Genomic DNA, 23,348 nt, shown 5'->3' with positions numbered 1-23,348 from the left:
GCTTCATGATTATAAGAGTCGATCCCGACACCCCATGTGTTGTGGTCCCAATTTTTTTTACAAATAAGTCCTTAAGTAGTTTATCCTTGCAGTCAGCTCCGGCTTAAGCATGCTCTACGTAGGGGACCGATGAAAATAAGTGAATGATCACAAAAATATATATATATATATATATATATATATATATATATATATATATATAATATATATATATATATATAAAAGAATATGCCTATTGTTGGTTGGTTCAGAGGTATCTGGTGCTGAACTTGGTAGGGTGGATTACGATCCAATCCCCCACAACTGCAAATTGGGTTAAATAAAGGGGTTACACCAACTTATGTACCAGAGCCCCATATATATATATATATAAGAATATGCCTATTGTTGGTTGGTTCAGAGGTATCTGGTGCTGAACTTGGTAGGGTGGATTACGATCCAATCCCCCACAACTGCAAATTGGGTTAAATAAAGGGGTTACACCAACTTATGTACCAGAGCCCCATATATATATATATAAGAATATGCCTATTGTTGGTTGGTTCAGAGGTATCTGGTGCTGAACTTGGAAGGGTGGATTACGATCCAATCCCCCACAACTGCAAATTGGGTTAAATAAAGGGGTTACACCAACTTATGTACCAGAGCCCCATGCTTAGAAAAAAAAATATATATATATTATATAAGAATATGCCTATTGTTGGTTGGTTCAGAGGTATCTGGTGCTGAACTTGGTAGGGTGGATTACGATCCAATCCCCCACAACTGCAAATGGGTTAAATAAATGGGTTACACCAACTTATGTACCAGAGTCCCATGCTTAAGATCATAGTCACTAACCGGTCACTTTACTATGAGTATGTACGGATAACGGGCTTAATGTGATTGCACTTGAATGAAAAGGACTTTAAGAAAACGAAAAGAAGCCTACGACCGCATTACCCCACCATAAGTCTTTTTGCCTTGAATTAAGTCTAGTTGATATTGTTTTTTTTGCATAAACTATAAAGTGTTTTGTTTGAGGACAAACAAAGGTTTAAGTGTGGGAGAATTTGATCACACTGAATCACACCGTATTTTTGACTCGGATTTCACATGTTTATTAGGACTTTATTATCATTTTGTTTGTATTATGCTCTCTTTTATGTTGTTTTCAGATATTTAGCTCTTTTGGGACCCTTTTCGAAGAAAAGAAGCAAAAAAACCAAAAATGAGGGTTTTTCGGCAAATATTGTACACATGGCGTTGCACATGGCGGCCGCTATAGGAGAAGCCATGACTCATCAGCCCTTAACCAGGAGGTAATCCGTCACATCGGGGGGTTATCTCACTTTAGTGAGATTGAGTTGGGTCACTTCTTATTTTATCGCTTTTATTTATTTTACTTGTCTTGCTTTAAGTTATTTAATTTATGTCCACACTTTACTTTATTTAATTTCTCATTGGCGATCAGTGGCATAAAAACCTTTCAGTTCTTTCTCTCCTTCCCAATTGTGCAAAATTTCAGGTTTTCTCCTTCTTCCTCTCTCTCAAACCATTTTTCTACTTCTTCTTTCTCTCGATTTCGCTCTTAACTGTTTTTTTCACTAACTATAACATTTTTATTTTTGAAGCTATGGTGGGAGGTGGTGGCAGTAATTCTGATATCTCCTTTGCCGGCACTTTCGCCAGTAGTGCTTTCTCTGCATGTTTCGCTGAGGTACATATATGCATGTCGCTATATATTTATTCCCTTTTCTTTAGTTTTCATTAGATTGGAATTCTCTTTACTTTGTTATCATCTTGTTGTGTAAAAACTATCATGTAGCACTGACACATCTTAAAACAGCGCCTCTATGTTTCAGACACTTGCACAAATATTTATTTTTTAAAATTATTATCTGTGTCGCTGTGTTAGTGTCGATACACTTGCACAGATACTTATTTTTTTAATTATTATCGGTGTCTCTATGTTAGTGTCTATTCATGTTCAGGGAGTCGGTGCTTAGTAGTGTGAAACCGGTTTGGGTTTTTGAATTTGAACCTATTGTTTTTTGTTGTGTATTAAAGGATACTACTTAATTGTTTTGACTGTGATGGACTTTGATTTGTGTGTTTTTAATGTTCTGGGAATTTGTGCTTTTGTTGTGGCATACGATGTTGACGGGTTGTTGTAATCGGAGAAAATTATGTAAACGTAACCTCACGTGTCTTGTGTTGTATCAGACATGGACGCATCTTGGACCTTAAGTGTTGGTGTTACATAGATCTATAGTAGTGGGTCAGAAAATTGGATGAACTAGTGAATGTGATTTTTTTTAGTTATCTAAGTTGCATTTTTTTTCTTTTACTTTGATTATTACTACCCTTTTGATTGGTCAGAGTTAAGTTGAATATGAGTTGGTGTGCAAATTTGTTTTTGATGATAAGCTTTTCATGAAGGTTGGCTCAATTTGTGGTTGAGCGTATCCAATTGCTAGTGGTTAGTCTTAGTGGGTGTTGGATTGACATTGAGTTTGGCAGAAGCACGAGATTTTGGCAAAACCTAAAATTTGGAGATTCAATAGAATTATAGTTCTGCTGTGACTTCTCAAACTCACTGTGATTCCAAACATGTATAGGCACATAGGAAATGTTTTTGTCAAGGGCTCTTATGTTATTAAAGGATTTTGCTTTACACTCATGGCTGTTATTTTCAAGATGTAATGTTGATTAATTACGATTGGTCTATGCTCGGTGATTTGTAGTTGCAGATCTTGGAATTGGATGTTGGGATAAATCGATTGTTTTGTTGAAAGTCTTAATTATCTGTTTGGGAGGAAATTTTTTGAAAATGCTGTATTTGATATTCACTGACTGAATCAGCAGCGAAGAATGGCACAATAGTTGAATAGTTTTCTATAAATTTTCCCATGCAACAATTTTCGATTTATTCACAAATTTTCCTTGTTTAAGGAGATCGATTCAGCTTATCATATATACACTATGCTGTTTTGCATCTTCCGTTTGCTTGTTAGATGTCATGTTGTAGTGCTTTTTCAAGAATTCGTTCTAACGTATATTGAATATTACATCCTCAAATTTATCTTTGATATAGATATGTACTATTCCTCTGGACACTGCCAAAGTTAGGCTTCAGCTTCAAAAGCAAGCTGTAGCTGGTGACACGATAAACTTACCTAAATATAAGGGCAATGCTGGGAACAGTTGGAACCATTGCCAGGGAAGAGGGTCTTTCAGCGCTCTGGAAGGGAATTGTGCCAGGGTTACACCGTCAATGTTTGTATGGAGGTTTAAGAATTGGGTTATACGAGCCTGTGAGTATTGACTGTGTCTCAAAGATTGTTTATTTATTTGAGTTCATATATCTACTTTTTAACGTATGCAATCTGATTGTTTGAATTATTTGGGATATTTAACAGGTTAAGAATTTGTATGTTGGAAAGACCATGTTGGAGATGCTCCATTGGTGAAAAAAATTCTCGCTGCATTAACAATTGGTAAATCCAATTATATTTCTCCTAAAGCTCTCAATACATAATGCGTAATCATGATACTGAAACCTGTTTGATTTTTCTTTATCAACAGGTGCTGCTAGCAATTGCAGTGGCAAATCCTACCGATCTTGTCAAAGTTAGACTTCAAGCAGAAGGAAAATTGCCTCCTGGCGTGCCAAGGCGCTACACTGGATCATTGAATGCTTATTCAACAATTGTGAAACAGGTATTTCCTTTAACCTTCTATGATTTGTGAATGATAAAGATGATTTTTGTCCTTTTCTATGATCCAAACTCATAATTAGTCTTGTTAATCTCTATCAAACAATCAGGAGGGAGTCAGAGCACTTTGGACTGGCATTGGCCCCAATGTCGCAAGAAATGCTATCATTAATGCTGCTGAGCTAGCCAGCTATGATCAAGTGAAAGAGGTAATGTAAAAGATACTAAACTGCGTTTTTGAGTTAAATTTTGCTATTACTCCAATTTCATTTATTTTAATAGCCTGTTTTTTTTCCTTCTACTGCAGACCATTTTGAAAATTCCAGGCTTCACCGATAACGTTGTTACACATCTTCTTTCTGGTCTTGGGCGGGTTTTTTTGCAGTCTGTATTGGCTCCCCAGTTGACGTGGTAATTTATCAGTGTTTACTTGTGAATATCAATGTTTATTGTGCACTTTTTATTGTCTCATCATGTTATCTATAGTGTGTTAACTATATGTACTACATTCAGTTGCTTGGTGAGCTTCTAAACTATGCAGTTTTGCCTTTTCCCTAATTCAATTTTTCGAATTTTCTTCTTCAGGTGAAGTCAAGAATGACGGGAGATCCTAGTTACAAAAGCACCATTGATTGTTTCGTCAAAACATTAAAAAATGATGTATGGTTTTTTCTGCTATTATTACTTTTCCCTTTTCTTTATTTAAGCATTAATTGTATAAAACAAATACTTCACAGAACTTGATCATATCAAATTGATAAGAGGTGGGTGCTTGGAGTATTATCTGCAACCATTGCAAATTGAACTAACACGATTTGAACTTTCAGTTTTCATGGCATCTTTAAACATTCTCATTTCTCACGCCTGCTTATATGCTAACATAAAACTGTTCACTTTCATTTCTACGTTACATAATATGCTTTTTTTTCTTTGCATAACTCTCTGTTGTGGAAGTGGTGAAGGAATTCTCCAATAACTTATGTTTTAATTGGAGAAATATTGAAATCGGTATGTCATTTGATTGGTTTTGCAGGGACCTTTAGCCTTTTATAAGGGATTCATACCAAATTTCGGACGGCTAGGATCTTGGAATGTGATCATGTTTTTAACTCTAGAACAGGTATGACTTGAGTACTTTGTGATAGATCCAAATTTGGATCAAAATAAAATAACAATTTTTAATTTAATCAAAACCAAACATGAGTCCAACTGTTGTTATGAACGTACCCAAGCATTGATAGTGACATTTATGTGTTAATTGACTATGTTCTTTGTTCTAACATACATTCTCACAATTAACCTACAAATTTTGCTGTTTTAATTCCTATGTTTTTTGTTTTGACGCAGACTAAAAAGTTTGTCAAAAGCTTGGAATCGGCCTAAGCTCAACTAAGCAAGAGTAGAATTTTATGAGAATGGTCTCAGGTGGTGGTGCTAACAGAAATCTCAGGAAAATAAAACTTTTCCAGTTAACGTGGTAAATTATTTCTTAAATTCTCCTTTCTAAGAACACATGAACGCTATTTTTTGGATTCTGAGATACATCAAAGAGAATATTCCAGTTGAAATAACATCTATCGAATAAATTTCAGACGAAAGACCTTGGTAAACTCCTATATTTTTTGGGTATTGAGGTAGTCAAATCTAAAGATGATATGGTAATTTCTCCGGGGAAATATGTTATGGATACTTTTGAAGAAACAAGTTTGTAGAATGCTAAACCAGTTAATACTCTTATGGATTCAAGTGTTAAAATTCTACCTAATCAGGGGGAGCTTCTATATGAATTAAGGATGTATAGGATATTAGTTGGAAAGTTAAATTATCTCACAGTCACATGTCCCAACATTTCTTTTTCGGTTAGTGTGGTGAAGTAGTTCTTAAATTCTCCTTTCTAAGAACACATGAACGCTATTTTTTGGATTCTAAGATACATTAAAGGTTCTCCAGGAAAATGTCTCATTTATGAAAATAAAGGACATACTCAGATAGTTGGATATCCTAACGCTGATTGGGAAAACTCACCCATTGTTCGACGATTTACCTCTGAGTATTGTTTATTTGTTGAAGGAAACCTAATATCCTATAAAAGAAAGAAACATAATGTAGTTGCAAGATCAAGTGCTGAGGTAGAATATAAGGTTATGACACTAGTAACATGTGAGGTTGGTTGAATCAACTGCTCAAAGAACTTCAATTTGAAAAAATAAGACCATGACCCTTATTTGTGATAACCAAGTTCCATTACGTATTGTTTTGAATCCAGGTTTCATGAGAGGAACAAACATTGTCAGAGAGAAGATAGAATCAAACGACATTGTCACAAGTTTTGTCAACTCTAATGATCAATTGGTATGTGTTTACAAAATTCCAACGAGATCCTAAAACTAATTATATATGTGGCAAGCTTAGTGCATTTAGCTTATATGTTCAAATTTGAGGGGGAGTGTTAATATTTGTATAGAGAATATTCCATTGAATATTTCTTAACCTATCTAGAATATAATAGAATATACCATTGCATATTCCTTATGTAATTAATATAATATACCGTATAATACAATCTTCGTAATGTTATTCAGACATATTGTATATTCAAATGTCCCTCAATCTCATATTTCAACAATTTGTCTATGAAATTGTGAAGTTCTCATGATTTGTTGGAGGATGTCTAAGGTAGTATGTTCTTTTTTTTACTAATATTATTTTGAATTTACAATTAATATTTTTTTTCTTCCTTTGCAAGATTTAAAACAATGCATGTGTGTAGTTTTTTCTTAAAATATGATGATGCTCATTATATGAATTTTTGTTGCTTTTAACTACTTCTCTTTTATAATTTGTATTAGTATAATACTACAAATATTTGTTTACAAAATCAGTGAATTTGTTTTCGTCTACGCGATTTCTTTGTGCTATCTACCTATGTCCACTAAATTATGGATTTTGAAACAATACCTAAGTGCATGTATAATAAAGCTATTCACTAAGAGATTGCACAACAATGTTTATAACATAACATTTTTTTTTTATGAATTCTACTTTGCAAGTTGTCTCGTAGACTATTTGTAAAAAAAAAAACTATAATTAATATAGATAATGCATTCATAGAAAGTAAATTTTGTTGGTATCATCCAAAGGTAACTATAAATACTATGTTTGGTTAGGTAGGACTTTCTATCTGTATGTTGTTCTTTTTCATTTTTCAAAGACTTCCCATAAAGGTCAATGTCACTCTTTTATGCTTATAACATCATGTGTTGTTATAATTTCGTCTTTTTGTTTACTCTAAAATGTTACTCTTTTTATTTTCCAAAATTATTTTGAAGTGATAACTAACTTGTTCGTCCGAATCTTTGTAGGAAGGTATGTACGCTCTTGTCATGAATAGATTAAAATGAGTCTTGAGGTCATTATATGTAATGTTCTTCTATTGCTTCTTTTCATTTGGTTTTTACAATAAATGCAACGTGATTGTTTTGTTACAAGTAGTAAATACTGCACAAATCCATAACAAATATTGAGCAGTTTCTCGCACTTTCTTTTTTATATTATACTGATAAGGGTTGTATTGTGTTTTGATTTCACTGTTTCTTTTGGTCATATTTGATAGGGAGAGCCAGCCGTTGAGGTTACAAATGAAGGTTTTGATGCTGCAGGGCATACAATTGGTACATCTTTAGAGGTCGTGTTCAAACTTAGGAAGGTTCTCAACCCCAAGAGTGTGATCAAACCAACATCACTAGCTAAAGATTATTTTGAATCCATAACTAACTTGATCATCCGATACTTTGTAGATACCACACCTTTGCTATGACCATGTCAGTCTTGAAGTCCTTAGAGGTAATGTTCTTCTGTTTGCCTATTTTAATTTGGTTTGATTTGTTTGTGCTCAACAAATTATTCAGGTTCATTCGTTGATTTCATTTATTAATGTACAAGTTTTATAAAATCCTGAAGCCTTTTCTTGACTTGAACTTTTTTCCAGATATTATTCAGGTCTTTTTTGGACTATGCAATGATTAAATGAGCTTATTCTTTGTCTAAATTCAATATTTCTTCCATATTAAATTTGGCTGCCTTAGTTCACTTGTTCAGGTTATTTTTCCTGAATTTATTGTAATTGGTGATCGGTTCCATGAGAATAGAAAGTGATGCAGGGAACCTTTGATTTGGAAGTATAATTGGGTCTGCATCCCAGGTATTTTTCATATAGAGTTTCATGTATTTGTTTAGATTATATCACATAAATTTGTTAATTGATTTGTAGTACCTACACCTCCAATCAAAGGTGTGTCCAAAGTCAGGCACGTGTTGGTTCCTGACACTTCCTGACACTGACACATCCACATTCAATTGATTAATTTTTTCAAATTATTACTGGTGTTGACGTGTCACTGTCGTGTCTCATGTCCGTATTGTATAGGTTAATTTATTAATTAGTGCATAAAGAAAAGTTTGAAATCCATAATATGAAATTTCCAGTGCCTTGTTCTGGTCATTGTTATCCATATGTGGTAACTCTGTCTTTAATAGATATTGATGTACATCAACTTGAAGAATTGCATATGGTTTATAATTCATTTCAGATCCCAGTAATTTCCAACTATGACTACCAAAATCTTTTTATTATTACTTCAATGTGGTTACAATATGTAGGTCAAAAGTTATCCTGCATATTTTCTGATTTGTACTAATTTGCTGAAGTGGTTTTCCTTCAAATGTGGTTGCAGGGATTTGTCATTGTCTCAGCTTTACTCGATACAACATTGCTGCAGTTCATTTAAAATTATCCATCTCCTTCTGCAATCTATAAGAAAAATTGCACGGTTGACTTAATATACCCTTGTTATGGTTTTATGGATAATCTTTCTCAATATTTGAATATGCAATTGTAAACTTGTCATGATCTGCGGGAGAATATCTAAAATACTATGTTCTTTTATTTACAATATTATTTTGAATTCATAACTTGACCGTCGGAGTTTTTGCAGGTACCACACCTTTGCCGTGTCATGCTATGTTCATGAGTATGATGAAACAGAAAGGAAATGGTAGGAAGTTTGGTTTGCTGTGATCGGTTCCATGAGATATAGAAAGTGATGCAGGGACGCCTTTGATCATGCTCAACAAGCTGCTAGAGTGTTCAAGAACAGAAGCAGCCTGCGGCCTACCCTATTGGAAGCACCATCCGTTCCTCAACCCAACTACGAGTGGATGAGTGTCATTGACTCGAGGGTCTGCTGGAACATTGGAAATGGGCAGAGGGTGAAAATGTTGGGTGACAACTGGTTCCTGGGTCAGGCTGAGCTTGAAGTGTGGAGTCATGCCTCAACCCTAGTGATTCGGTTGATCGAAGATGACGCAAACAATGGAAATTGTGAGTTATTCTTCATCTATTTAATGCTGATTAAGAAACAAAAGATAGAGTTCTTAGATGATGAGATTCCTCACATGATCACACTATCGTCACCTCATCGTACTCCCTCACCACTGCAGAAAACACGCTTACGGTTAATGAATGAAATTATTGATGCGGTTAATGTAGTATTTGTTTCGAAGATTTTAAGGTTGGTGTCTGTCTGCCATGTTTGCATATGTTTCATAAGGATTGTATTCAAGATTGGTTGAATGTAGGCAATTCTTGTCGTTTGTGTAGGTTTCAATTGAACTGAAACAGTTACGTATGGATGTTTTCCATTCTAGTAAAAACAAGTTAGATGCAGAATTCTAGTAAAAACAGTTACGTTGTATTTCTGTTGTTTTTGTTTTACTTATGTTGATGGTAAGTTACTGTAATACTAAATATGGTTCAATCAGAATTAGCTAATTTTGTGGAATAACTCTTTCTATAGTGGTTGGCTTGTTCTTCTTGTATATCAATATCCTATGATACATGTGAGTCGTAACTTTACTCAATACTAAATTGAATATTCATTTGATAACCATATTTTCTGTCTTGTTTATTTTATTTCTCATTTTTCTCTAATAATCTTTTTCTCAATCTTTGATGTGTTCTCTTCTGATGGACTCACCACATTCATCACCATGTTCTCAGATTTCATTTACGTCACCCCCAGCGGCACCAAAACCTAATAAAAAACGAAAGATACAGTTTTTAGATGATGAGATTCCTCACATGATCACACTATCGTCACCTCATCATACTTCCTCACCACCGCAGAAAACACGCTTACGGTGGTTAATGGATGAAATTATTTAGCTTGGTGAGATGCGATTAGAACTGTTTCGTCTCATCAACAACACTCAAGAAGCCATGGATGCTGAAAGAATGAGGAAAATCGCAATCTTGATGTCATTTAGATAATAACTAACAACTTTTTATTCATTTCAATTGATTCTGATAGGTACGTTGTTTTATTTCCCCAATGTTATTTTGAATCCATCCATCTGTTACTATTGTTGTGTCGTGATGAGTAGGATCAAACTCCTTCATGTAAAGTAACTAGAAATAGAATGGCATTTAGTATGTGTGGTTAACTATGACTTCCTAACCGTATCTTGTTCTTTTTCCTTTTTCACAGACTTGTTGGTCACCACCATCTTCCTTCCTTACATTACACTTCCTTCCAATCCCCATCCTCTCTCCTCAATTTCTCAAGGTGATTCTCTCTCTCTATTCTTAATTTCATATCTTCAATCTAATTTCATAGCTTCAGTTGTTTCTCGATAGAAAAACCAAAAAAAAAAAACCTATTTTTTCTGTTCTAAAATACCTCAATGCATGCAATTCTGTGTAATTGATTCAATTACTGTTCGTGTAACCGCCATGGGGAAAATTGATAAGCCCTTTTCGTTGCTTTCAATTCATTGAGAGATCTTGCGGAACTAATTGAGTTTTCGTTTTAATTCGTTAAGAGATCTATTGAATCCTGATTTTTTGTATTTTTTTTGTTCAATTCTTTGGTACTCGAATTTGCATTGAATAGGATATCCATATTGATGAACTGTCGTAATCAACGCCGAACGTGTGAAGTGTTTATTTGATTTTAGTAATGCTGACCAATGCTGACGTTATGAGCTCTGTAGCACCGACGCGTAAGTTTTATTCAGTCCTTTTTTGAAATTATTACTAGTTTCGATGTGTATGGGTTGGTGTTGGTGTTGTGTCGGTGTCTCTGTATTTGTCTTCGTGTTTGACTTTGGTCATAACAGTGGCAGTGATGCGATCCCAATTGCAGTTGTGATGTTGTTGCATAAATCTCTAAAACCTTTATATTGTGGTTGGTGACCGTAATTTAGAACAATGTGCATAATATTTTATTAGCCTTTTGGATTGGATTCACAGCCGGTCTTAGGTAATTACAATGGCTGATGCGGTCGCAACTGTAATTACATTGTTGTTGTAGACATCTCTAAAATCTTTATATTATGGTTGTAACTTATCAATGTGTATTATATGGTTAGTCTTTTGGGTTGGCTCTAGTGATGGGATTGCAATTGCATTTGGAATGTTGTTGCAGAGATCTTTTAAACATATTTATATTGCAATTGTAAATGTAGTTATGACTGTAGTCTGTAAAAATGTGTATAACATCTGATTAGTTTTTTGGATTAAGCTATCCTCGTAAATTTAAGTCATAACAGCGGCCTAAAACCTTAATGTTGAAGCTACGACTACAATTGCTGACAGTAGTTTAGAACAATGTGTGTAATATCATTAGCGAATAGAATCAATAAAAATTTGAATTTTTTTTTTCTGAAGGTTTTTGGAAGAAACAACATGGGTAGCAAGGCACCAAGTTGGTCTGACCAATGGGGAAATGGTGGGCTTGGCAGCGACGAGTATGAGGACGATGTGATGGTGAAGAAGAATAATAAGAGCAACGGAAGTGGCAAGATGGCAGATGCAAAAGCTATGGCGTCGGTTAGTATGGGCAAAGCGAAAACAGTTGCAATCGTCGGTGCTGACAAAGCTAAGTCAGCTGCTGTGGTAGGTGCTCAGAAGGTGAAGAGTGGAACCTCTGCCGGATTCAAATGGATCAAGAATCAGTGTCAGAAATAGAAGTAAGAACAAAAAAACTCACTCATTTGCTTGGACTTTGGACAGTTTCATATCATGTCTATTTTAAATACACCATTGGTGCTCAACTATAGTTTTTATTGATTTGGTTTTTAATTTGGAGTACAGAAGTTCATAATAGCTTTGTTTTCTATGTTTCTGGATTTATAATCATAGATAAATTTTACAGTTTTACTTTTATATTATTTGTGCCACAGTGTTCATATTTCAGAAGTGTAAACTTTTAATTTTGTTTGAAATCGTGATTTCCGTTTTTGATTTGGTTCTCACAATATAGATAATGCATTCATAGAAAGTAAGTTACTTTAACTTGTTGGTATCTTCCAAAGGTAACTAGAAATAGGATGTTTGGTTTAGTAGGACTTTCTCATTGTATCTTGTTTTTTTCCTCTTTCAAAAGACTTCCCATAAAGGTCAATGCCACTCTTTTTATGCTTATAACATCATGCATTTTTATAATTCCGTCGTTTTGTTTACTCTAAAATGTTACTCTTTTTATTTCCCAAAATTATTTTGGAGTGATAACTAACTTGTTCGTTCGAGTCTTTGTAGGAAGGTATGTACGCTCTTGACATGAATAGATCAAAATGAGTCTTGTGGTCATTACAAGTAATGTTCTTCTATGGCCTCTTTTCATTTGGTTTTTAGAATGTATGCTAAGTGATTGTTTTGTTACAAATAGTAAATACTGCACAAATCTATAATAAATATTGGATTGTTTCTGGCACTTTCTTTTTATATTATTCGGGTAAGGGTTGTATTGTGTTTTGATTTCACTGTTTTTTTTGGTCATATTTGATAGGGAGAGCCAACAGTTGAGGTTACAAATGAAGTTGTTGATGCTGCAGGGCATACAATTGGTACATCTTTGGAGGTCATTTCCAACTTAGGAAGGTTCTCAACCCCAAGAGTATGATCAAACCAACATCACTAGCTAAAGATTATTTTGAATCCATAACTAACTTGATCGTCCGATACTTTGTAGGTACCACACCTTTGCTATGATCATGTCAGTCTTGAGGCCCTTAGAGGTAATGTTCTTATGTTTGTATGGAGGTTTAAGAATTGGGTTATACGAGCCAGTGAGTATTGACTGTGTCTCAAAGATTGTTTATTTATTTGAGTTCATATATCTACTTTTTAGCATATGCAATCTGATTGTTTGAATTATTTGGGATATTTAACAGGTTAAGAATTTGTATGTTGGGAAAGACCATGTTGGAGATGCTCCATTGGTGAAAAAAATTCTCGCTGCATTAACAACTGGTAAATCCAATTATATTTCTCCTAAAGCTCTCAATACATAATGCGTAATCATGATACTGAAACCTGTTTGATTTTTCTTTATCAACAGGTGCTGCTGTAGCAATTGCAGTGGCAAATCCTACCGATCTTGTCAAAGTTAGACTTCAAGCAGAAGGAAAATTGCCTCCTGGCGTGCCAAGGCGCTACACTGGATCATTGAATGCTTATTCAACAATTGTGAAACAGGTATTTTCCTTTAGCCTTCTATGATTTGTGAAAGATAAAGATGATTTTACTTTTCTATGATCCAAACTCATAATTAGTCTTGTTTAATCTCTATCAAACAATCAGGAGGGAGTCAGAACACTTTGGACTGGCATTGGCCCCAATGTCGCAAGAAATGCTATCATTAATGCTGCTGAGCTAGCCAGTTCTGATCAAGTGAAAGAGGTAATGTAAAAGATACTAAACTGCGTTTTTGAGTTAAATTTTGCTATTACTTCAATTTCATTTATTTTAATAGCCTGTTTTTTTTCCTTCTACTGCAGACCATTTTGAAAATTCCAGGCTTCACCGATAACGTTGTTACACATCTTCTTTCTTGTCTTGGGCGGGTTTTTTTGCAGTGTGTATTGGCTCCCCAGTTGACGTGGTAATTTATCAGTGTTTACTTGTGAATATCAATGTTTGATTGTGCACTTTTTATTGTCTCATCATGTTATCTATAGTGTGTTAACTATATGTACTACATTCAGTTGCTTGGTGAGCTTCTAAACTATGCAGTTTTGCCTTTTCCCTAATTCAATTTTTCGAATTTTCTTCTTCAGGTGAAGTCAAGAATGACGGGAGATCCTAGTTACAAAAGCACCATTGATTGTTTCGTCAAAACATTAAAAAATGATGTATGGTTTTTTCTGCTATTATTACTTTTCCCTTTTCTTTATTTAAGCATTAATTGTATAAAACAAAATACTTCACAGAACTTGATCATATCAAATTGATAAGAGGTGGGTGCTTGGAGTATTATCTGCAACCATTGCAAATTGAACTAACATCATTTGAACTTTCAGTTTTCATGGCATCTTTAAACATTCTCATTTCTCACGCCTGCTTATATGCTAACATAAAACTGTTCACTTTCATTTCTACGTTACATAATATGCTTTTTTTTCTTTGCATAACTCTCTGTTGTGGAAGTGGTGAAGGAATTCTCCAATAACTTATGTTTTAATTGGAGAAATATTGAAATCGGTATGTCATTTGATTGGTTTTGCAGGGACCTTTAGCCTTTTATAAGGGATTCATACCAAATTTCGGACGGCTAGGATCTTGGAATGTGATCATGTTTTTAACTCTAGAACAGGTATGAGTTGAGTACTTTGTGATAGATCCAAAATTTGGATCAAAATAAAATAACAATTTTTAATTTAATCAAAACCAAACATGAGTCCAACTGTTGTTATGAACGTACCCAAGCATTGATAGTGACATTTATGTGTTAATTGACTATGTTCTTTGTTCTAACATACATTCTCACAATTAACCTACAAATTTTGCTGTTTTAATTCCTATGTTTTTTGTTTTGACGCAGACTAAAAAGTTTGTCAAAAGCTTGGAATCGGCCTAAGCTCAACTAAGCAAGAGTAGAATTTTATGAGAATGGTCTCAGGTGGTGGTGCTAACAGAAATCTCAGGAAAATAAAACTTTTCCAGTTAACGTGGTAAATTATTTCTTAAATTCTCCTTTCTAAGAACACATGAACGCTATTTTTTGGATTCTGAGATACATCAAAGAGAATATTCCAGTTGAAATAACATCTATCGAATAAATTTCAGACGAAAGACCTTGGTAAACTCCTATATTTTTTGGGTATTGAGGTAGTTAAATCTAAAGATGATATGGTAATTTCTCCGGGAAAATATATTATGGATACTTTTGAAGAAACAAGTTTGTAGAATACTAAACCAGTTAATACTCTTATGGATTCAAGTGTTAAAATTCTACCTAATCAGGGGGAGCTTCTATATGAATTAAGGATGTATAGGATATTAGTTGGAAAGTTAAATTATCTCACAGTCACACGTCCCAACATTTCTTTTTCGGTTAGTGTGGTGAAGTAGTTCTTAAATTCTCCTTTCTAAGAACATATGAACGCTATTTTTTGGATTCTAAGATACATTAAAGGTTCTCCAGGAAAATGTCTCATTTATGAAAATAAAGGACATACTCAGATAGTTGGATATCCTAACGCTGATTGGGAAAACTTACCCATTGTTAGACGATTTACCTCTGAGTATTGTTTATTTGTTGAAGGAAACCTAATTTCCTATAAAAGTAAGAAACAGAATGTAGTTGCAAGATCAAGTGCTGAGGTAGAATATAAGGTTATGACACTAGTAACATGTGAGGTCGTTTGGTTGAATCAACTGCTCAAAGAATGTAGTTGCAAGATCAAGTGCTGAGGTAGAATATAAGGTTATGACACTAGTAACATGTGAGGTCGTTTGGTTGAATCAACTGCTCAAAGAACTTCAATTTGAAAAAATAAGACCATGACCCTTATTTGTGATAACCAAGTTCCATTACGTATTGTTTTGAATCCAGGTTTCATGAGAGGACCAAACATTGTCAGAGAGAAGATAGAATCAAACGACATTGTCACAAGTTTTGTCAACTCTAATGATCAATTGGTATGTGTTTACAAAATCCCAACGAGATCCTAAAACTAATTATATATGTGGCAAGCTTAGTGCATTTAGCTTATATGTTCAAATTTGAGGGGGAGTGTTAATATTTGTATAGAGAATATTCCATTGAATATTTCTTAACCTATCTAGAATATAATAGAATATACCATTGCATATTCCTTATGTAATTAATATAATATACCGTATAATACAATCTTCGTAATGTTATTCAGACATATTGTATATTCAAATGTCCCTCAATCTCATATTTCAACAATTTGTCTATGAAATTGTGAAGTTCTCATGATTTGTTGGAGGATATCTAAGGTAGTATGTTCTTTTTTTTTTACTAATATTATTTTGAATTTACAATTAATATTTTTTTTCTTCCTTTGCAAGCTTTAAAACAATGCATGTGTGTAGTTTTTTCTTAAAATATGAGGCTCATCATATGAATTTTTGTTGCTTTTAACTACTTCTCTTTTATAATTTGTATTAGTATAATACTACAAATAGTTGTTTACAAAATCAGCGAATTTGTTTTCGTCTACGTGATTTCTTTGTGCTATCTACCTATGTCCACTAAATTATGGATTTCGAAACAATACCTAAGTGCATGTTTAATAAAGCTATTCACTAAGAGATTGCACAACAATGTTTATAACATAACAATTTTTTTTTATGAATTCTACTTTGCAAGTTGTCTCGTAGACTATTTGTAAAAAAAAAAACTATAATTAATATAGATAATGCATTCATAGAAAGTAAATTTTGTTGGTATCATCCAAAGGTAAACTATAAATACTATGTTTGGTTAGGTAGGACTTTCTATCTGTATGTTGTTCTTTTTTCTTTTTCAAAGACTTCCCATAAAGGTCAATGTCACTCTTTTATGCTTATAACATCATGTGTTGGTATAATTTCGTCTTTTTGTTTACTCTAAAATGTTACTCTTTTTATTTTCCAAAATTATTTTGAAGTGATAACTAACTTATTCGTCCGAATCTTTGTAGGAAGGTATGTACGCTCTTGTCATGAATAGATCAAAATGAGTCTTGAGGTCATTACAAGTAATGTTCTTCTATTGCTTCTTTTCATTTGATTTTTACAATAAATGCAAAGTGATTGTTTTGTTACAAGTAGTAAATACTGCACAAATCCATAACAAATATTGAGCAGTTTCTCGCACTTTCTTTTTTATATTATACCGATAACGGTTGTATTGTGTTTTGATTTCACTGTTTCTTTTGGTCATATTTGATAGGGAGAGCCAGCCGTTGAGGTTACAAATGAAGGTTTTGATGCTGCAGGGCATACAATTGGTACATCTTTAAAGGTCGTGTTCAAACTTAGGAAGGTTCTCAACCCCAAGAGTGTGATCAAACCAACATCACTAGCTAAAGATTATTTTGAATCCATAACTAACTTGATCGTCCGATACTTTGTAGATACCACACCTTTGCTATGACCATGTCAGTCTTGAAGTCCTTAGAGGTAATGTTCTTCTGTTTGCCTATTTTAATTTGGTTTGATTTGTTTGTGCTCAACAAATTATTCAGGTTCATTCGTTGATTTCATTTATTAACGTACAAGTTTTATAAAATCGTGAAACCTTTTCTTGACTTGAACTTTTTTTCAGATATTATTCAGGTCTTTTATGGACTATGCAATGATTAAATGAACTTATTCTTTGTCACATCGGGGGTTATCTCACTTTAGTGAGATTGAGTTGGGTCACTTCTTATTTTATCGCTTTTATTTATTTTACTTGTCTTGCTTTAATTTATTTAATTTATGTCCACACTTTACTTTATTTAATTTCTCATTGACGATCAGTGGCATAAAAACCTTTCAGTTCTTTCTCTCCTTCACAATTGTGCAAAATTTCAGGTTTTCTCCTTCTTCCTCTCTCTCAAACCATTTTTCTACTTCTTCTTTCTCTCGTTTTCGCTCTTAACTGTTTTTTTCACTAACTATAACATTTTTATTTTTGAAGCTATGGTGGGAGGTGGTGGCAGTAATTCTGATATCTCCTTTGCCGGCACTTTCGCCAGTAGTGCTTTCTCTGCATGTTTCGCTGAGGTACATATATGCATGTTGCTATATATTTATTCCCTTTTCTTTAGGTTTTCATTAGATTGGGAATTCTCTTTACTTTGTAATCTGTTTTTGTTATCATCTTGTTGCGTAAAAACTATTATGTAGCACTGACACATCTTAAAACAGCGTCTCTATGTTTCAGACACTTGCACAGGTATTTATTTTTAAAAATTATTATCTGTGTCGCTGTGTTAGTGTCGATACACTTGCACAGATACTTATTTTTTTAAATTATTATCGGTGTCTCTATGTTAGTGTCTATTCATGTTCAGGGAGTCGGTGCTTAGTAGTGTGAAACCGGTTTGGGTTTTTGAATTTGAACTTATTGTTTTTTGTTGTGTATTAAAGGATACTACTTAATTGTGTTTTGACTGTGATGGACTTTGATTTGTGTGTTTTTAATGTTCTGGGAATTTGTGCTTTTGTTGTGGCATACGATGTTGATGTCATTTAGATAATAACTAACAACTTTTTATTCATTTCAATTGACTCTGTTAGGTACGTTGTTTTATTTCCCCAATGTTATTTTGAATCCATCCATCTGTTACTATTGTTGTGTCGTGATGAGTAGGATCAAACTCCTTCAGGTAAAGTAACTAGAAATAGAATGGCATTTAGTATGTGTGGTTAACTATGACTTCCTAACCGTATCTTGTTCTTTTTCCTTTTTCACAGACTTGTTGGTCACCACCATCTTCCTTCCTTACATTACACTTCCTTCCAATCCCCATCCTCTCTCCTCAATTTCTCAAGGTGATTCTCTCTCTCTATTCTTAATTTCATATCTTCAATCTAATTTCATAGCTTCAGTTGTTTCTTGATAGAAAAACCAAAAAAAAAACCTATTTTTTCTGTTCTAAAATACCTCAATGCATGCAATTCTGTGTAATTGATTCAATTACTGTTCGTGTAACCGCCATGGGGAAAATTGATAAGCCCTTTTCGTTGCTTTCAATTCATTGAGAGATCTTGCGGAACTAATTGAGTTTTCGTTTTAATTCGTTAAGAGATCTATTGAATCCTGATTTTTTGTATTTTTTTTGTTCAATTCTTTGGTACTCGAATTTGCATTGAATAGGATATCCATATTGATGAACTGTCGTAATCAACGCCGAACGTGTGAAGTGTTTATTTGATTTTAGTAATGCTGACCAATGCTGACGTTATGAGCTCTGTAGCACCGACGCGTAAGTTTTATTCAGTCTTTTTTTGAAATTATTACTAGTTTCGATGTGTATGGGTTGGTGTTGGTGTTGTGTCGGTGTCTCTGTATTTGTCTTCGTGTTTGACTTTGGTCGTAACAGTGGCAGTGATGCGATCCCAATTGCAGTTGTGATGTTGTTGCATAAATCTCTAAAACCTTTATATTGTGGTTGGTGACCGTAATTTAGAACAATGTGCATAATATTTTATTAGCCTTTTGGATTGGATTCACAGCCGGTCTTAGGTAATTACAATGGCTGATGCGGTCGCAACTGTAATTACATTGTTGTTGTAGACATCTCTAAAATCTTTATATTATGGTTGTAACTTATCAATGTGTATTATATGGTTAGTCTTTTGGGTTGGCTCTAGTGATGGGATTGCAATTGCATTTGGAATGTTGTTGCAGAGATCTTTTAAACATATTTATATTGCAATTGTAAATGTAGTTATGACTGTAGTCTGTAAAAATGTGTATAACATCTGATTAGTTTTTTGGATTAAGCTATCCTCGTAAATTTAAGTCATAACAGCGGCCTAAAACCTTAATGTTGAAGCTACGACTACAATTGCTGACAGTAGTTTAGAACAATGTGTGTAATAGCATTAGCGAATAGAATCAATAAAAATTTGAATTTTTTTTTTCTGAAGGTTTTTGGAAGAAACAACATGGGTAGCAAGGCACCAAGTTGGTCTGACCAATGGGGAAATGGTGGGCTTGGCAGCGACGAGTATGAGGACGATGTGATGGTGAAGAAGAATAATAAGAGCAACGGAAGTGGCAAGATGGAAGATGCAAAAGCTATGGCGTCGGTTAGTATGGGCAAAGCGAAAACAGTTGCAATCGTCGGTGCTGACAAAGCTAAGTCAGCTGCTGTGGTAGGTGCTCAGAAGGTGAAGAGTGGAACCTCTGCCGGATTCAAATGGATCAAGAATCAGTGTCAGAAAAAGAAGTAAGAACAAAAAAACTCACTCATTTGCTTGGACTTTGGACAGTTTCATATCATGTCTATGTTAAATACACCATTGGTGCTCAACTATAGTTTTTATTGATTTGGTTTTTAATTTGGAGTACAGAAGTTCATAATAGCTTTGTTTTCTATGTTTCTGGATTTATAATCATAGATAAATTTTACAGTTTTACTTTTATATTATTTGTGCCACAGTGTTCATATTTCAGAAGTGTAAACTTTTAATTTTGTTTGAAATCGTGATTTCCGTTTTTGATTTGGTTCTCACAATATAGATAATGCATTCATAGAAAGTAAGTTACTTTAACTTGTTGGTATCTTCCAAAGGTAACTAGAAATAGGATGTTTGGTTTAGTAGGACTTTCTCATTGTATCTTGTTCTTTTTCCTCTTTCAAAAGACTTCCCATAAAGGTCAATGCCACTCTTTTATGCTTATAACATCATGCATTTTTATAATTCCGTCGTTTTGTTTACTCTAAAATGTTACTCTTTTTATTTCCCAAAATTATTTTGGAGTGATAACTAACTTGTTCGTTCGAGTCTTTGTAGGAAGGTATGTACGCTCTTGACATGAATAGATCAAAATGAGTCTTGTGGTCATTACAAGTAATGTTCTTCTATGGCCTCTTTCATTTGGATTTTAGAATGTATGCTAAGTGATTGTTTTGTTACAAATAGTAAATACTGCACAAATCTATAATAAATATTGGACTGTTTCTGGCACTTTTTTTTTTATATTATTCGGGTAAGGGTTGTATTGTGTTTTGATTTCACTGTTTTTTTTGGTCATATTTGATAGGAAGAGCCAACAGTTGAGGTTACAAATGAAGGTGTTGATGCTGCAGGGCATACAATTGGTACATCTTTGGAGGTCATTTCCAACTTAGGAAGGTTCTCAACCCCAAGAGTGTGATCAAACCAACATCACTAGCTAAAGATTATTTTGAATCCATAACTAACTTGATCGTCCGAAACTTTGTAGGTACCACACCTTTGCTATGATCATGTCAGTCTTGAGGCCCTTAGAGGTAATGTTCTTATGTTTGTATGGAGGTTTAAGAATTGGGTTATACGAGCCTGTGAGTATTGACTGTGTCTCAAAGATTGTTTATTTATTTGAGTTCATATATCTACTTTTTAGCGTATGTAATCTGATTGTTTGAATTATTTGGGATATTTAACAGGTTAAGAATTTGTATGTTGGGAAAGACCATGTTGGAGATGCTCCATTGGTGAAAAAAATTCTCGCTGCATTAACAACTGGTAAATCCAATTATATTTCTCCTAAAGCTCTCAATACATAATGCGTAATCATGATACTGAAACCTGTTTGATTTTTCTTTATCAACAGGTGCTGCTGTAGCAATTGCAGTGGCAAATCCTACCGATCTTGTCAAAGTTAGACTTCAAGCAGAAGGAAAATTCCCTCCTGGCGTGCCAAGGTGCTACACTGGATCATTGAATGCTTATTCAACAATTGTGAAACAGGTATTTTCCTTTAACCTTCTATGATTTGTGAAAGATAAAGATGATTTTAGTCCTTTTCTAAGATCCAAACTCATAATTAGTCTTGTTTAATCTCTATCAAACAATCAGGAGGGAGTCAGAACACTTTGGACTGGCATTGGCCCCAATGTCGCAAGAAATGCTATCATTAATGCTGCTGAGCTAGCCAGTTATGATCAAGTGAAAGAGGTAATGTAAAAGATACTAAACTGCGTTTTTGAGTTAAATTTTGCTATTACTCCAATTTCATTTATTTTAATAGCCTGTTTTTTTTCCTTCTACTGCAGACCATTTTGAAAATTCCAGGCTTCACCGATAACGTTGTTACACATCTTCTTTGGGCGGGTTTTTTTGCAGTGTGTATTGGCTCCCCAGTTGACGTGGTAATTTATCAGTGTTTACTTGTGAATATCAATGTTTGATTGTGCACTTTTTATTGTCTCATCATGTTATCTATAGTGTGTTAACTATATGTACTACATTCAGTTGCTTGGTGAGCTTCTAAACTATGCAGTTTTGCCTTTTCCCTAATTCAATTTTTCGAATTTTCTTCTTCAGGTGAAGTCAAGAATGACGGGAGATCCTAGTTACAAAAGCACCATTGGTTGTTTCGTCAAAACATTAAAAAATGATGTATGGTTTTTTCTGCTATTATTACTTTTCCCTTTTCTTTATTTAAGCATTAATTGTATAAAACAAAATACTTCACAGAACTTGATCATATCAAATTGATAAGAGGTGGGTGCTTGGAGTATTATCTGCAACCATTGCAAATTGAACTAGCTAAAGATTATTTTGAATCCATAACTAACTTGATCGTCCGATACTTTGTAGGTACCACACCTTTGCTATGATCATGTCAGTCTTGAGGCCCTTAGAGGTAATGTTCTTATGTTTGCCTCTTTTAATTTTGTTTGATTTGTTTGTGCCCAACAAATTATTCAGGTTCATTCGTTGATTTCGTTTATTAATATGTACAAGTTTTATAAAAACGTGAAGCCTTTTCTTGACTTGAACATTTTTTCAGATATTATTCAGTTTTTTTGAACTATGCAATGATTAATTCAATATTTCTTCCATATTAAATCTCGCTGCTTTACTTCACTTGTTTAGTTTATTTTTTCTGAATTTATAGTAATTTGTGACCTTTTTCATGAGATATAGAAAGTGATGCAGGGATCCTTTGATTTGGAAGCATAATTCGGTCTGCACCCCAGCTATTTTTCATATAGAGTTTCATGCATTACATTAGATTAAATCACATAAATTTGTTAAATAATCTGAAGAACCTACACCTCCGATCAAAGGTGTGTCCAATGTCAGACACGTGTTGGTTTTTGTTTCTGACACTGACTTACCACATTTAAATTATTATTTTTTTTAAATTAATACTGGTGTTGACGTGTCATTCTCGTGTCCCATGCTCGTATTGTATAAAAAATTTGAAATCCATAATATGAAATTTCCAATGCCTTGTTCTGGTCATTGTTATCAATATGTGGTAAATGTGTCTTTAATAGATATTGATGTACATCAACTTGAAAATTGGCATATTGTTTATAATTCATTTCAGATCCTAGTAATTTTCAACTATGACTACCAAAATCTTTTTATTGGGACTTTTAGGTAAAAAGTCATCTTGCATATGTTCTGATTTGTACAAATTTGCTGAAGTGGTTTTCCTTCAAATGTGGTTGCAGGGATTTGTCATCGTCTCAGTTTTATTCGATACAACATCTTGCCCTCATACATCCTAACAAAATGGGGTAGCCGGACGTAAAAATATGCATCTTGTAGAAACCGTTTGGACCCTACTTCTCTATGGTAATGTTCCATTCTGGTTCTGGAGGATATTATGCTAATATGGCATGTTACCTTATAAACCTCATGCC

At 33.9% G+C, this 23,348-nt stretch overlaps 2 protein-coding genes, 1 long non-coding RNA gene and 2 pseudogenes across 6 annotated transcripts; 4 read left to right on the top strand and 1 right to left on the bottom strand.

The window, feature by feature from the left end:
• Positions 1-7,113, top strand: part of LOC127074679 (mitochondrial uncoupling protein 1-like) — a 30,491-nt pseudogene extending 23,378 nt beyond the window's left edge.
• The window catches only part of LOC127074677 (mitochondrial uncoupling protein 1-like), a 43,935-nt pseudogene extending 36,552 nt beyond the window's left edge, over positions 1-7,383 (top strand).
• Positions 7,384-11,437: 4,054 nt separating this feature from the next.
• On the bottom strand, positions 11,438-20,035 carry LOC127074681 (uncharacterized). The gene is made up of 2 exons (XR_007786087.1): positions 19,887-20,035; positions 11,438-11,681 (listed from the first exon to the last, which is right to left on the bottom strand). It is a non-coding gene; the product is annotated as an uncharacterized LOC127074681 (long non-coding RNA).
• Positions 11,587-23,279, top strand: LOC127074670 (mitochondrial uncoupling protein 1-like). 4 transcript variants are annotated; one of them, XM_051016013.1, is made up of 10 exons: positions 11,587-11,726; positions 12,545-12,636; positions 20,933-21,029; positions 21,135-21,213; positions 21,302-21,438; positions 21,547-21,645; positions 21,744-21,839; positions 22,015-22,089; positions 22,291-22,336; positions 23,157-23,279. In XM_051016013.1, the coding sequence occupies exons 1-10, from the start codon at positions 11,697-11,699 to the stop codon at positions 23,234-23,236; spliced, it is 831 nt and encodes a 276-aa protein (XP_050871970.1). In that variant the 5' UTR covers positions 11,587-11,696; the 3' UTR covers positions 23,237-23,279. The 4 variants fall into 4 exon arrangements, with proteins under 4 accessions (XP_050871970.1, XP_050871973.1, XP_050871972.1 ...); XM_051016016.1 differs by lacking the exon at positions 11,587-11,726 and adding an exon at positions 12,311-12,351 and having other exon boundaries at positions 12,545-12,652; XM_051016015.1 differs by lacking the exon at positions 11,587-11,726 and adding an exon at positions 12,312-12,351.
• LOC127074674 (uncharacterized) lies at positions 18,324-20,127 on the top strand. The gene is made up of 3 exons (XM_051016018.1): positions 18,324-18,362; positions 18,451-18,528; positions 19,630-20,127. Exons 1-3 carry the CDS (start codon positions 18,339-18,341, stop codon positions 19,933-19,935), a joined length of 408 nt encoding a protein of 135 aa, XP_050871975.1. The 5' UTR covers positions 18,324-18,338; the 3' UTR covers positions 19,936-20,127.
• Positions 23,280-23,348: the final 69 nt, after the last annotated feature.

This window comes from Lathyrus oleraceus, chromosome 4, assembly GCF_024323335.1.
Source record: "Lathyrus oleraceus cultivar Zhongwan6 chromosome 4, CAAS_Psat_ZW6_1.0, whole genome shotgun sequence".
In the NCBI taxonomy this organism is placed as follows: Eukaryota; Viridiplantae; Streptophyta; class Magnoliopsida; order Fabales; family Fabaceae; genus Lathyrus; species Lathyrus oleraceus.
The sequence above is the reverse complement of the archived record's forward strand: the minus strand, read 5'-3'. Positions and strand labels throughout refer to the sequence as shown.